This window comes from Passer montanus, unplaced genomic scaffold, assembly GCF_014805655.1.
Source record: "Passer montanus isolate IOZ18808 unplaced genomic scaffold, ASM1480565v1 scaffold12, whole genome shotgun sequence".
Taxonomy (NCBI): domain Eukaryota; kingdom Metazoa; phylum Chordata; class Aves; order Passeriformes; family Passeridae; genus Passer; species Passer montanus.
This window is the reverse complement of record NW_024358722.1, coordinates 15,513,027-15,528,358: the sequence shown is the minus strand read 5'-3', so window position 1 is coordinate 15,528,358 and position 15,332 is coordinate 15,513,027. Positions and strand designations below refer to the sequence as shown.

Below are 15,332 nucleotides of genomic sequence, written 5' to 3'. Positions count from 1 at the left end.
GGTTTGGGTTGGAAGGGACCTTGGTGATCTTCTCACTCTGAGCCCTTGCCTTGGGCATGGAGGGATAGCTTGCAGTAGACCTGTTTTTCAGAGCTCAGCTCAGAAGCTGGTCTCATACACAGTGGCAATGGCTCCCCCAGTTGATGGGCTGACCTGGATGATGGTCAAAGGTTGGAGTAACTTGTGATGTGTCTTTCTTCATCACTGTAGGCAGTCTTTTATAATAATGATTAGATGCATTGCCTATCTTATCCTTTTGTAAATATTTGTTAATGATTTGATGTCCTGCTTACTTATCCATTTGCAATTCTTTTGCTGTTTCTGATGCCTTAAGTTTTAGCTTTTATATTTTTCTGATTCTCTGCTGCCTTGTTGCGTAACTCTGAACTTCATATTAAGTGGTGAATATATTCTTTTTACAGGGTAGTTACACAAAACAATCCCTCCTCAGCTTGAGAATCAAAGGCAATCATTACCCAAAAAGAATAAATAAGAGCAAAGTGAAAGAGGCAAGCCAAGACACTTCATGACCTGGAGGTGTAATTGGATAGATAACCCCAATATGTAAATGTACGAAATTGAAAAATTGTAAAAACTCGTGACCAAGATCCATCTTAGATCCAACCTCCTTGTAGCCCTGACCAGGCTCTTGTACAGCCCAAGGTGTATCCCTTAGAGGCCTTTAAATAAATACCAACTTATTTATTTAAATCTGTCTAGTCTCTGTTCCAGATAAACCTCCTCAGGTATCATTTTGAAATATAGTAAATTACATTTATTCCTGCAGTTGGTGTCTGTGTCTTCTGTGCTGACCCTGCCTGCATTAAAAATAGGCATCCACAGCTGCTCTGGAATGCCTGTATCTCGGCAGCCTCACAGTCAAGAATTCCTTCATATGATCTCAGCTGAAGCTATTCTCTGTCACTGTAAAGCCATTGGCCCTTGTCCTGTGAGAACCTGCCCTTGTAAGAAGGTTTTCTGCTGCTTTCTTTAGGGCCCTCTTCTTGCAGGATGAGGCTCTGCAGTCCCTAGGGCAGGCAGCAGCTGAGGAATCCCTTTGGGGCAGGGAGCTGGGTGTGCAGCTGCAGCGCCAGCTGCAGATTGAGCTCTGGCTGGCAGGAGCCTGGGACCAGAGGCTGTGAACTGCCCACACTTTGCATAACAGAGAGCACAGGGAGCTGTGGCACTGGCCAGGGATTTGAAAGAACACAGCGTTGCAGCAGGAGCCAGGGGCTGTTTATGGAATGTGACTTCTGTGAGTCTGCTGGGGGAATCCTGAGGCTGGATGGGTATGGAAGACTGCTCTGACTGGGTGAGAGTGGCGTGGGTAGGGAATCAAACAGGACAACCATCGGCTCATTGGAGCCACCTGCATTTCCAAAATGGTCACACAGGGGAGTTTCCTCAGTACTTTGGCAGCCCAAGGGCAGTACTGCTGGAGCCTCTGTCTTTCAGAGCAGGTACTGCTGAGTTCACCTGGGATCTTTAGAGCAGGAAGGAGCCGAATGGGGAGTGTTAAAATTTCGTGTGCAGATTCTGTGTAAATTATAAGGGTGAATTTGAGCCTTTCTATTATTGTGGCATTTGGTGCAGATTTGGTGAAATCACTGGTAGAGGGTGGAGAAGGCATGCACAGCACGATCAGCATAAGACGGCCACAGAGGAGTTGTGGAGGCCCCTGTAAGGTGCGAGGTGGGGGGCCCTCAGTCTCTGCTAGGACACTCAAGTCTCTGTTCAAAGGCTTTTGGAGACAGGCACAGGGAGAGCCTTGTGTCCCTCATGCCACACAATGGGTGCTAGGGTCCCTGGGCACACACAGAAGGGGGTGGAAGTCCCTTCATGAGGGACTCCTTCAGAAAGGGCTTTCACATGCCTCGAGGTGTTTGATGTGATGGGAAATATCCCTGGTCTAGGTGAGGAAATGTCTGTGGCTGAGGTTGCGCAGAACTGGGAGAAATTGTTTGGGCAGCAGAATTTTGCCAAGAGAGTGCAATAAGGTTCTTCCAGGATGATTGGGCGACACCAAGCTGGTCTGCTCACTGGACAGGGTAACGGCCATCCCCAGCCCTGAGTGACACTCTTTCACTCAGTGTCTTTAGTGACCAGGCAGCCCCTGAAATGTACCTCAAGAAATATTTGAAGAAGCTTATGCCAGGGTGGCAAGGATCAGTACAGATGTGGGGTGGTTGTTCTCAGCACAGCCCATCTTGATTAACACAAAGGGAGGAGTGCCACCTGCTGTGAGACAGGACACCATTGCCCTGGAGATGCCAGATTGATTTTTGCCTTTTTTCTTTCATATATTCTCTGTGTTCTTTACAAATATATTTGTAACTCTGCAGCCTGTTGTTATATCTGTGGCTAGTTTTTCCAGTACTTTTCCCTACCTTTTCTCTAAGCAGAAAGAGAAAACATATGTCAGAGCTCCAAGCCCTGGAGAGTATAAGGCCCCTTAACCTATATTGGTTCTTCATGGGAACCAAGGCTAGAAACAGCTCTTTGAGATACATTTTCATAAACAAAATTTAGTTTCCATCTGTTTGGGGGAGGAATTAGAGACTGTTGAATCGAGGGAGGAATTACTTCACCATGTGGTCCTAATTGGTGATTTTTGTCAAATATGCTAATTTATTAAGCTTATAAAACTGTATTCACCCCACGAAGGGGAGGAATTCTATGGTGATCTGCCATATCTGCCACTGGAGGCCTCCAATAAAGATCAGCCTTAATATTACCTCCTATACTAACATTATGTGGAAAGTGTGTTGTTTTGTTTCTAGGTTCTTTAAGGTATCACTTTGTTATGAGTAAAAAGTTATCTATTTTTTTAAAGGTTTTAGAGTCAAAACAAGTTGAATCAGTTGCCATTAAATTCAAAGTTAGCTTCATGTTGCAGTCACCTATTGTTGAGAGTTTCTCTTCAATTACGTGTTAATTGTTGGGGATCAGCCTGGCTGATTGCCAGGGAGTGACACTGGACCCCTGCAGGTAGCAGGAGAAGGGTGTGACATCAGATCATCGATGAGCTGGACCTTGGCCTCCTGCAGGTGATCACTTGATTGTTGAGCTGTGAACAGAGAAAGGAATAAGCCCCCAGCAGCTCGATATCAGTTTCCTCATCTCTTGGGGGGGAATCCCTTTCCCTAGGGCATGGCTTTTCCGCTACCGAGGCACTGTGGTGCTGTGACCCTAGTGCCAGGCTCTGGGGAGCAGGCCTGGCCCATATCTGCAGAGGTGTATATCCCACAGTCTGGCTTTGGCCTCTGCTGTGGGGAAGCCCAAACCCTCTCCCCAGTGTGCTGAGCTGGCCCAGAAGTCGCTCTTGAAACTCACTTCTTGCAGTAGTGGCACCCCAGCCAGCAATCCAGCAGTTTTGCAGCTCTGAGACTCTTAGGGTGGGGTCAGCCACACAGGCCAGCTGGATGTAGGAGCTGCATTGGACATGATGGTCCAATTGCATCAGGGCAATATCGTAGCTCATGTCAGCAGGATTGTAGTACTCGTGTATCAGCACCTGCTTGACATTGCGCACTGCAGCCCCAGGGCCCGGCTGAGTGAAATGGGTGGCTCCAATCACCACGTAGACCATGCTGATGTTTCTGGAAAGGAGGTGGAGAGAAGGCTGAGAGGGAGCTGAGCCATGTGCCACAGCAGCCCCGCAATTGCCTGACCTTGGCTTGGAAAGGCAGAGAGGGAGCAGTGCTCTGGCAGGAATGAGTGTCCTCACATGCCTTAGGCTGGGGCAATGTCAAGCTGGTAGCTGCTAGGAAGACTTGGCACAAGCTCAGGCTTCTCCTGAGCAGGGTGGCAGCCTGGCTGCCTGACAGGAAAGGGGATGGAAATAGCAGTGGGTGCTAAGCCCACTGCGGTGTTGTGGGGATGTCCCCATTCCCTGCTCCTCCTTACCTGATATCATCGAAGCAGTGGGCTGCTGTGAGGACCCACTCTGTACTGACGAGGGATCCTCCACACATATGTCCCAGGCCTGGTACCCAGGGGTGCTGGATGCTGACCATCCAGGGCCAGGCTGCTTCTGCAGCACCTGTGCCACCCACAACACGTGTCATGCCATAGTCATAAGCCACGTTGCCGTAGGAATAAGTCATGGGGCTCTTGATATATTGTGGAGCTCGGAGTCCGCAGGTCCCTCTGCAAGCAGAAAGTGATTTCCGTGCTGCTTCATGGCCTGCTGTGGCTCAGGCTGAAGCTCAGCCCTCTGCCCTCCCCACAAGGCCTTGCACGCACAGCAGGCCAGGGAAGCCCATGGGGTGTGCGTCTGTCCGTGCCAGCACCTGGTTGCTGGCAAGGAGCTGAGGCTTCCTGTGGTGGGTGGGAAGCTGTGACCCAGCCATGGGGAAAGGCGGGTCCCCTCCAGGGAAGGCCGCAGGTGCTGCAGTGGCTCCTCTCCAGGGCCTGGGGCCACTTACCCACAGTTGTCCCATGTCCCGTGTGCCAGTCCAGCCATGGTCAGCAGGATGAGGAGGCCAAAGCAATTCATGGCTGCCAGAGGCATGTGTCAGCTGCAAGCACTGAGGGCTCCGTGCAGCAACACAGCCACAGTTGCAGTGCCCACAACACTCCTGCTGCCTGTGGTGCCCCTGGGGCTGATGTCACGGCAGGTTGAGTTCCATGTTCTGGGCACTGTGGGGATCTGTGGCACAGGGCCCACTGGGGGAGGGGCAACGTGGAACTGGTGAGCCACAAAATAGTTTGGGTTGGAAGGGACCTTGGTGATCATCTAGCTCAAACCCCCTTGCCTTGGGCATGGAGGGATAGCTTGCAGTAGACCTGGTTGTTCAGAGACTGGCTCAGAAGGTGTCGTTGAACACTTCAAGGTGTGGGGCTACCACAGCTGCTTGGGGCAACCTGGGCCAGTTCCTCAGTATCCTCACCATCAAGAACTCCTTCCCAATATCCCATCTAAAGCTACCCTCTGTCACTGTAAAGACATTGCCCCTTTTCCAGTCAGTACCTGCCCTAGTAAGAAGTCTCTCTGCTGCTTTCTTTAAGTCCCTTTTCTTGTGTGATGAGGGTGTGCAGGCCCTAGGGTCAGCAGTGGCTCTCTTTTCTCACTGCCTGCTAATATCTCACAGGAAAACACCTATCATGGCATCACAGCCTCTTTGAAATTTCACTGCCTCCCTGCTCCTGCTCCTCTCTGCTCTCTACAGTCTTTTTTCCATGAGATTCTTCTCAAAACAGAATCACTCTGAAACAGGGTGCCTTCAGGAAGCATGTGTGTGTTTGAGTCAGGAGCCAGTCCAGTCACAGCCATAATGGGTGAGCATCCACATTTCCAATGTGGATGTTTGAAGAGCAGCTGAGAATGCAGCTGCTTCAGATTCAGCATGGAAAAAAAAATCTCTCCTAATAGCTTTAAATGAACAATAATGAACAATCTGCTACTTATTTAGTTTGATGTTGACAAGTTAGCTTAATTTCTCAGGTGGAAGCATCCTAGAAGATGTTAGTAGTTTTGAATGAGGAACATTGTTTGGAAGTTATACTTCTAGATATTTCTGTAGTGATTGTGAAATTTTTTTGGTGATTTTCTTCTAGAGATGGAGTCATGAAATGTAGGCGTGGTAAAATATGTACGATTTCATATGACTTTTTATTTTGAGAAATCCTGGGTTTAGTGAGTCATGACAGGGATGATACTGACCTAAACAGAGTAGCTGACTTTATTGCTGGGGTGATATGTCAGAATCTTCGCTTGTCTTAAGGTACATCACAATTGCTCCCAGCATGAGTTTGCCAGAAAACTTTGATAACAATGCTGAGTTTTCCAGAATTTCAGCAGCTTATCTGGGAAACCTTACCTGGTATTTCTGGAGCAAACAGAATTTCTTCTAAGACCATACTGACCTTCTGGAAGTGCTTTATGTTTGGCACCTATCTAAAGCAGCTCTCCTTTGGAGCTCTATGAGAAAAGGGGTGAGAGGGGAGAAAAAATGGTTAATTGCTTTGCTTCTCATAGACAAATTTTTTTTTTTTTGTTTAAAGGGACACAGAAAAAGAGATACTGGAAATTGCTATTTTTTAGAAAAATGTAAATGGTTGAAATTTTATTTCATATTGGAATTGGATTGTCTTCAATGTATTTTCCAAGGAATTGCAGCTGTCTGTAAGCATAGAAGGGCTGGGAAAAGTTAAGTTACATAGCAAATCTGTTTATTTCTGCTGTTTTTTATTAAACTGCATCCTTCAATATTAATGTAGACCAAGAAAAAGATTTGCTACACAAGTGATCATATTGGTTTGCCAGGTATGTTTACAACTGTTCTTTTGTTACGTGGCAAGATAATACAGACATCTGGATCATTGCTAATTCTTGGGTCTGTAGCATGGTGTTACTCTGAATGATGTACAGTGTAAGGCTCAGGCATTCCAAGAGATGCGTAAAGATATTTTATAGGGAAAAAAGTTAATTGCCAATTGATTTATGAACATAGCTTTCTGCAGAACAATGACTGGATTGAGTAGAGTTCAGGAAACTGTGATCTTTTGTGTATTTTTATAGGACAGTTGGATGCAGTTGTGACTGTATAAAGTGTAAAGCTGAAGACTCAGTTTTTGTGATGTTGGCATGGGAAGCTGAATGTGACTTCCTGACTTCTATAGCTTCAGTTCTTCAGGTTCATTCACACTGCAGCTGAGAAATGTTGTTCTGCAGTGTCTAATATTGCCCATACACTACGCAAAGAGCTGAAAAGCAGTTATAGTAGAAGCAGGCTTTGGGTTTGCATTAATCAGGTGGTGTGTAGCATCTTTATTCATGTTGTGCCAGTGTAAGCTAAGAGATGCAGTGCATAATGTACTCTGCTCTTGTACTGAATAACAAGTATCACAATCCTTGTTGTCCATGCTATAGGTAAAGAAACTTACAGATTTGACTTGAGCAATAAAGAATAAATGTTGACTGTTAAGCATGGCATTCTATGGTGCAAATTAAAAAGAGAGGGAGAAAAAGTAACCAGTTGTTACTGGAAGGGTGATGACTGTAGGGAGCTTCTCTAGAAAATGGGAAAAAATTTGCTTGTAGGAGATTCTTCTGCTGGGGTTTGGAGAACTCAGGAGTACATTAAGAATGTGTGTGTATATCTAAAAATTAATACTTCACAGTTTTGAGATGAGGGAGTAGAAGAAAATAAAAGTGAAACAGAAATAGAGAGAGTTGTTTTGGAAGTGAGACGTTTCCTATGGAGTTTTTTTTCTGAGCAAGTGAAATATATCTTCATGTTTTTGTGTTGAGTTTGAAATAATTTCTATCTTCTTCGTGCTTTTATTTTTCCATAACCTGTATTTATGACATTATTTTTATTTTAATTTAGTAAAAGTTTATTTAAAACATACTTCAGTAAAAATGGGAAAAATAACCTTAAAGCATGGGTGTTCATATAAAGTCCGTTTAATCTGTAGGTCTTGAATATTTTATTCAGTTTGCTGTTTTTGTCCACATATGGCTACATGTATACATGCATATATAAAAGGTTAATGGATTGTCTGGATTTTCCAATATTACACTGTACATTTTCAGGCATATTTTAAGGCTCTATGTGTCTTTCACATTCCGTCCCAAGCCATAGAGACGTCTTTGTCTAAAGATGTGTACACATTCATGGAGGATATGAAGTTTTTACAATTTCCTTGGCAACCCAACAATATTTACATCACCACGATTTTCTTATGCAATAAATATTTGCAGTTCAACTGGCTGGGACATCCCTAATATCTTCCTTTGAGCTGTATGCCTGGGGTAGCCTAGATTTTTGAACTGTTGTTTCCTGGGCACATGCATGGACAAAGGGCCTGTTGGTTCTCTGTAAAACTGTGTAAATTTGCTTGTTTATTTCATGGAAATGCAAGCAAGAATTATCTGTGGTGCCATAAAAATTTTGTAAGGAGTGCTTATGGGAAACTGGGAAGATTTCCTAGGCAAAATACTAAATCTGTGGCTTTTCTTGCTGCTAGTTCATATTTTCTTAAGAAGTGTTCCCAAGTCCTTCCAAGTCTTTTTCCTCACTTGCTGAGGGCTACTTCGATCTTCGCTCATGCAGTTTTTCTGCTTTTCAGAGTTTATTCATGGAAAAGATGTTGCTGGTGTTTCTAACTAAGTATATGATCAAAGTATAGAGACAAACAGATGCAGGAGGACATCTTGGTTCAGCTCACAGAAGGATGGTTGTGTGGATTCAGAAGAGCCTTTCAGGAGTGAGTGCACCTAGGCTGTAAGAGTTTCTTTTCTGTCTTAGGGTCCAGGCTGGATTGTAATGTATCTAAGAGCTCCAGAAGTTCATGGCTCTGCTGTGGCTGCTGGTTTGTCCCTGTGTCAATATGTGTTGCTGACCACACACTATCATTGCTTGGACCCAATTTCATAATGAGCTGAGGACCAGTGACAGGACTTGAGAAAATGGCCTGGAGCTTTGTCAGGGGAGGTTGAGATTAGACATTAGGAAAAGCTTCTTCACCCAGAGAGTGGTTGGGCACTGGAAGTAGTCACAGCAACAACTGACAGAGTTCATGGAGCATTTGGACAATGCTGGGAAGTGGACTTCAATGATCCTTGTGGGTTCCTTTCAGCTCAGGATAATCTATGATCCTCTGATTCTATGAGCACCTTATGCCCTGAAGGAAAACGCAGTTTTCTGGAGGGAAAATATTTCGTTTTCTGAGACACAAAAAAGGAGAGGTCTACCTCAGCTGGCGGAGTACTGAACCCGGGGACTGCAGGATTCTACAGGCGTAAAAACACGGAATGACATCCCCAAGGCCGGCAGGATGAGCCCGAGCAGCCATGGGAGGGCGGCAGAGCCTCAGGAATGGAGAGAAGCCACTGGAAAACAAGTTCGGCAATAACAGGAGCTACTAACAGGGGTCGGTATATCCCACAGACAAAACAGGAAATGAGCTCAAATTCGACTCACTTCTGCTCTTATTTCCATGGGTCATTCTTTAATTATATCCATCCAGATTAAGCCATAAGGTTCTTGGGGTAGGAACTTGTCTGAACGATGTATTGTTAGGCACACCTATGACACTGCAAATAATTAACTGCTGTAATTGTTGTGCTTGTAAATCACCCTCACTTGACACTGCTATGGGACAGTTACTGACTGTATCGAGTGTGGCTGTGTCAGCCAGAATAGGACCTTGAATCAAAAACTAGGGAACGCTAAGCCCTCATTGACAAATGTAGTTTATTGCTTTGAAACATTTGTAGAAGGAAACCAAAATGTTACCCATTTAAGCTCTTCCTCTAAGTACTTCCTGGACAAGAATGACCAAACTGCCAAGGATAATTCTTCTCAATTGAGAGATTTGGGACAACCAGATTCTAACCAGGTTCTATTGGTTAGACCTCTGTATTAAAACCAGGAAGAAGTGCATTAGCTCTTGTGAGATCTTGTCAAGTTTTTAATCTATTTCACCATCTTTTAAGATGTTCATGAGTAGCAGATGAGGTGTCTAGGGGCATGGCCTTCCACAGATGCTGATCTTCTATGTACTGTCGTGATTCTCAGTGGAAGCTGAGAGCAATCTCTGTCATCTACCTCCAGAAGAGTTGCTTGGGATGTTCTCCATCCCCTGACTCTCAAAGTGATGCAGTCCCCCTTTTCAAAGGTGTAATTTTTGTAGCACAGGAGTCCTGAACAGGGGGATAGCAGGATACTGCTGGTAGTAAAGGTGGCTGTCAACAGAGGAAATGTTCAAAAATAAGTTTATACCAAGAACGTGCATGGATCAAACAGGATTAACATTGAAGAAAACCAATACAGGCATGTGCATGCTTGTGTGTGTAAAGCTTAATCCCATGTGTTAGAAATATAGATAGTAATTTGTGGAGATAAACAGTGTATAAATATATATGTGAACAGAATAAACCGGCGAGAGAAAGAGCAGGGGGGAGAAATCCCTTTGTTTCTTTCAGGTTGAGAAATCCAACAGGATGACGAAACCACGAGACCACGAAACCTCGGCAGATGGACATCACGGCATTTGCATCTGAAGAGAGAAGCAGTCATCAGCACCTACACCAGAAGACGCCAGATGCTGATGGCCCAGACAAGATGCCTATCTGTGGGGACCAGAACCATCAACACCTCGAATCTGAATGCCAGATTCCGGGAACCAGGGAAATGGATCATTCTACTCCCGGATGAGGCTTTGTCCAGAGAAAGAAACCAACTTGAATATGAAGAACTCAGAAGGAAACAAAGACTTCCTGCCGTGGGCAAAATAAACTGTATAAGAACTGCTACCTTGAAGCAGTTGGTGTGGACGGGGAGGTCAGGCACCAGTTGGTCTTTTCCTCACGTTCACCCGCATCACTTCCCGGGTGTGGTACGCTGTCCGTTTTGGTGGTGGCTGTTGAGACTGTTTTTACAGTCACGAAATAAATTTTATTTTTCATATTTTTATTAAAATTGGCTAATCTGCATTTTTTATTTATAACACCATGGTTGCAGGGAAAAGGCAGTGTTCACTCCCAGAAAGCATGCTGCTGCTAGCAGGAGCTGGCCTGGGTGTGTCAGACCTGCAGTTAAGAGCTTGAAACCAGCACCTAAAATGGTGGTCAAACTTTCTGTCTGAAAGGGGTTATTGGGACTGCCTGGATTATTTCCTTTATCTCCAGTGGAAAAAGCAACACCTCCACAGGCTCCTAACAGGAGGAAACAGCCCCGGTCATCCTCTTTGCAACTAAGCACCTCGACTGCTTAACTACAGGATGAGGCTTCTTCTTTGTCTCATGAGTTTTATCTTCTTGGCTATCCACCAAATTTTTAATATATATATATACTGAGCTACCTTCAAAAGGAGAATAGACTGGGATCATATCTGGTTTATTAACACTCCGTGCTGAGGTGAAACCTGGGAGAGGGGATGCCATGGATTCACCCCCCTCTTGGGCCAAAGGGTTCCTAGGCCTGTGCCTTAGTGCCTTTTCCCCATGTGGAACTTGGCATGGGCATTTTTTGCACCACAGGTCCAGCCAGAACATTTATTCTGGCACCAAAAGAGACTATGCCCTACACTACATCTCGTCATTCATCCTGCATCTAAATGATATATATATGCTCATTGATTCAGAAAGGCCAGTATGCTTGTGGTGGCCCATTGATAACAGATAGGTTTTGTCACATGGATGTCCTTAAGCTTTTCAGCTCTCCGGGAAGGTTATGTTGGTGTTGCTCCCATTTTAAAAATGAGGGTTTATTGACGTTCTCTGAAAGGTTCGAGCAGAGCATAACTATGCAGAGAAGAGGGTTGTGTGCTGTCCTCATGCTGTGCTGCCCCACTTTGGCATCCCCTCTGTGTCAAGGCCAAGTTCTGCAGCTCTCCCAAGCACATTCAACTCAACAGAATCAAACACTTAGGAGAGCACAATTTGGTCTCAAACATGCAAAATATTTAAATGGGTGATTTGACACACCAAGACAAGAGAGGGACTTCTGAAAAATAGCAAAAGGTTGTGAAATTGCTAAGGGATTAAGTTGTTTGAATCATTTTTCCAGCTTTATTAAAGAAAGGTATAAATTCATTTCAGTTCTTAGTGGATCTCAAGCTGCCAATTTCTGAGCTTTCACAGCCTTTGATGTGATTCCACCTTTCTATGATGTAAGTGGATTATTTTTTCCTTAATTCTGAAGAGGCCATTTCCCTCCCAGCTCCCTCCAGAAAAATGTCACAGCAATCAGACTCAAACCAAACACTGACTTCAACTCATTGTGGATTTTAACCCACTCTCTGCAGTGGTTTATTTATAATTTTCTTCTTTTGAGACTTGAGTATAAGGGGAAGATACTAGTGGTAAATCACTATTTTAAATAACACTGATCCTAAAACACACAATGGACCTTGCAATCCAGTTCCAAACTGCATACATAAAGAACAGTTAATCCATCCTTTGAATACAGCCAACTTTGGGGTGGAATATGGCAGCTTTTTAGGATACAGAGCAGCAAAACACAATGTAGACTGCAGTATGTGGAATAGTTTATCCAACAAAAAACAAAAGGGAAATGTAGACAAGAAGAATACAATTATGTACCTGGATTTAATCCAAGACACCTGAGCTGACATTTCTGGTCTTGCTGAAACAGCCCCAGAACACTTAAATCAGGGCAATCAGTCAAGACTATGCACCTTGTGCAGCGGCAGACACTCCAGTGGTACCAGGGTCCTTCCTTTGGATGTGGATAAGCTGGATCACTGGAGATTCATAGGAAGAGATCTCTCTATTGAATTACCAGTGTTCCAGCCTGTACCCCTTCTAGCACAGTAATACTGCTGGCAAGACAAAAACACCAAATGAAAATTGCTGAAATCACATAGACAAGCGTGGCTAAAGATATTGATGTATATCTGGGACCAGAAATAATACATCCTTTAACAAAGAATTGCAATGACAAAATCTGCATTTTCTCCTTTTGGGACATGTTGTATGTACTTCCTTATGAGGCATCCAACACCTTTCGAATTACAGTGGTAACCGATGTCCTGAAGTGTCTGGTGAGGCATCCAGAAATAGGGAGATGCAGAAAGCTTCCTGTGGGCACTGAGGAAGAATGAGCATTCTGTGGCAGGGCTATGGGGGCATGGACACACACCCCTTTTGGTAACTGTCACATACTGTCTCGTATCATGGGCAGGAGCTTGGCTGTTGCTCAGTCCAAAGAGCGATTTAATTTTGCAGTGCAGCAGACTCCTACACATGAAACTCTTAGAACACACCATCTCCTTTGCCTTACATAGCTCCAAGCTTGTCTTATCATGGCAGAGGGGTGGAAAATTTGGGGAAATGCTTCACTGGCTTCTCCAGTATGCGATTTCTTGCAGGTGTGCTGAGGATCATCTGGTGCTGCTCTGGCAGGTTTTATGTTCTTCTGTTCTATAAGCAGCATCTTCAGTCTTTCTGAATTGATTGCAATATTGCTCTCAGAAGCAAAACAGTGGTTTGTAAATTTGTGTGTTTAGTTCTTATAAATGACTTATCAGAAAGTTTTAATGAGCCATCATAACCAGTTCATTACTTGAGACTCACTAGTGATTCTTCTTTGATTGCTTTAATCTTCCTTAGAAAAATTTGGTACACAGGCTGTCAAACCAATACTGCTGCAATAAATATATGCCTAATTTTAAGGGTGGCTATGAATTTGTTGAAAGGATAATATTTTCTCTGCATAAGCATTTAATGAAATAACTCAAAAGTTGAACAGATATAATTAATTTGCATACTCCAGACCTAACTTTTAGAGACAATTGAAATTTGAAATTTTGTGTTGAATGTGTGTTCAGGATTGAGCAACATAGTTGCTTATAAGATGTGTTCTTCGAGGAATAAAGTTGTTCAGTCTATCATCCAGTATGCACTAGATGGCACTATTTTATTTTGTAGCGTGTGGAGCTGTCGTTTGTCCTGCAACAGAGTTTATTTCTCTACAGGGAAAGTCAGTGCTTGGATAGTTGCTACATTTGAAATACTGATAAACAAACATCTTTCACAGGATCTGATTGCTGTTGTTTAATATACATATTGGCTCAAAGCAAAATACTGAAACAACACTTGGTTAGGGATTTTGGCCTGAAATCTGGGAACCAAGTCCACAGCTAAAGCTTTAAATTACACCAACTAAACCAAAATCAACTAACATTTTAGGAGACTAATGTAGACTTAGAATCCTTGCAACCGTCCTTAGCCCCTTATCTGAGCAGTCCCACAGGAGCATGACACCAGAGACAAGGGAACCTTATAAGACATGCATGCAGCACCCTGTGTAAACCTGGACACTAACTCATTATCATCACCAGAGCCTGGATTTGGCCTAAAACATATGACATAAACATGTCCTGCCTGACTGTGCAACTTCAGTGCTTTCATCTGTAAAATGAGGGTTTCTCCTTTCCCCCACCCCCTCTTAGTGGATTAGGCTGTAAATCACAGCTATGCTCAAGTTTCCCTGTTTTTGGCTGGGGCCTCAAGGCTGCTGTTACTATGAATAATGCTATGTCTTCATAATGTCTTATGGTCCCAAAATAGCAATGAGCTATATAAGAAACTGTGTCCCAGGACAGTACCAGTACTGGTTTTTACAGTCCAAGTGGATATTAATTTGAATAATATTAAGGTTCCCCTTACAGAATAGCAGACACCAGTTGTTTAAGTTTGGGTATTGCATTTTATGTATCTGAACCTGCTCATTACTCCATTGCACATACTTACTGCTAATGTTGCTTATGGGAGAGTGAGAGGATGGGAGTAAGATCCAGCTATTTGTTTTTTTTTTTCCCCTCTGCAACACAGAAGAGCTTTTTGTGGCTCTGGTTTGTCAGGTCACATTCATTTGCTGTCCTTCTAGGGTTTGAAACTGACAGCCCAACATTGATGGACAAAGGCAGTTAACCCAGTGAGACGCCAAAGCACACTTCAGAGCCAACAAGCATTTCTGAGGACACCAAGGTCTGTTTTCCCTCTCACAAAAGCACTTCAGCTGGGTTTTGTTCACTAGGTGGCACAAATGCATAAGAGATTGATTTAGAAAAGTTTTCTCTTCAGTTTTACTCTTGATGTTATAAATGTTTCCAGGGTAATTTGGAACATGTTTCAAGAGTGATTTAGGCTCCAAAGTTATTTTTTGAAAAAAGACCCATGGCAATACATTCACTGGGGAGAAGCTAGTGCATGGAGTCTTAGTCAGCTCAGGCTTGCTTCTCTCAGCTGCATTCATGTCCTTCATGATGAACTGGTTGTATCAAGGTCTTCCCTTCCCTTCTTTGTCTTCTCTCAGATCACAGAACCAGCAGAACAAAAATTTTCACTAGGCCAACCCTAACATATAGGTGTCAATGTGGTTTTTATAAATTTTTATTGGAGAGGCAAAATATTTGTGTCAAAAATGTAATACTGAAAAAATTCGCATAATGGAGGAAAGAATGTAAAGATAGACACTAACTGAATAGTAAGAACAGTATAAACTGGACAACATTAATGGAAATACCAGTAGATGAAAGAGATGGTAGCCATATCCTTCCTCATCTAAGGTTTGTCTGGATGGAGGGAGCAAAAGCAAAGCCAGTGGTGAAGCAATGGAGGTGACATATCTTCCTGCTATCCAGTAGCCACATGGCTTCCCTCAGAGCTGGAAGCATTAGAGTGGACATGTGAGCTTCAAAGACAATCTGAGGTTCCTTTTCTGGCTTGTCAATACAGGTATGCTTCATACATGTGCTTTTCAAAAGTGCTAGCATAAATCCTAAAACATCTGTGTGCTCTACTTCTTTATGGATCTGTTTTACTGCCTAAGATTTCCACAATTTCACTAAATTTT

The 15,332-nt window shown here is 43.7% G+C and overlaps 1 protein-coding gene across 1 annotated transcript; it reads right to left on the bottom strand.

Moving 5' to 3' along the window:
* Nucleotides 1–2,945: 2,945 nt before the first annotated feature.
* On the bottom strand, nucleotides 2,946–4,442 carry LOC120496875 (acrosin-like). Its single transcript, XM_039697691.1, has 4 exons — nucleotides 4,246–4,442; nucleotides 3,907–4,149; nucleotides 3,334–3,599; nucleotides 2,946–3,067 (listed from the first exon to the last, which is right to left on the bottom strand). Exons 1-4 carry the CDS (start codon nucleotides 4,440–4,442, stop codon nucleotides 2,946–2,948), a joined length of 828 nt encoding a protein of 275 aa, XP_039553625.1.
* Between the last annotated feature and the right edge of the window lie 10,890 nt (nucleotides 4,443–15,332).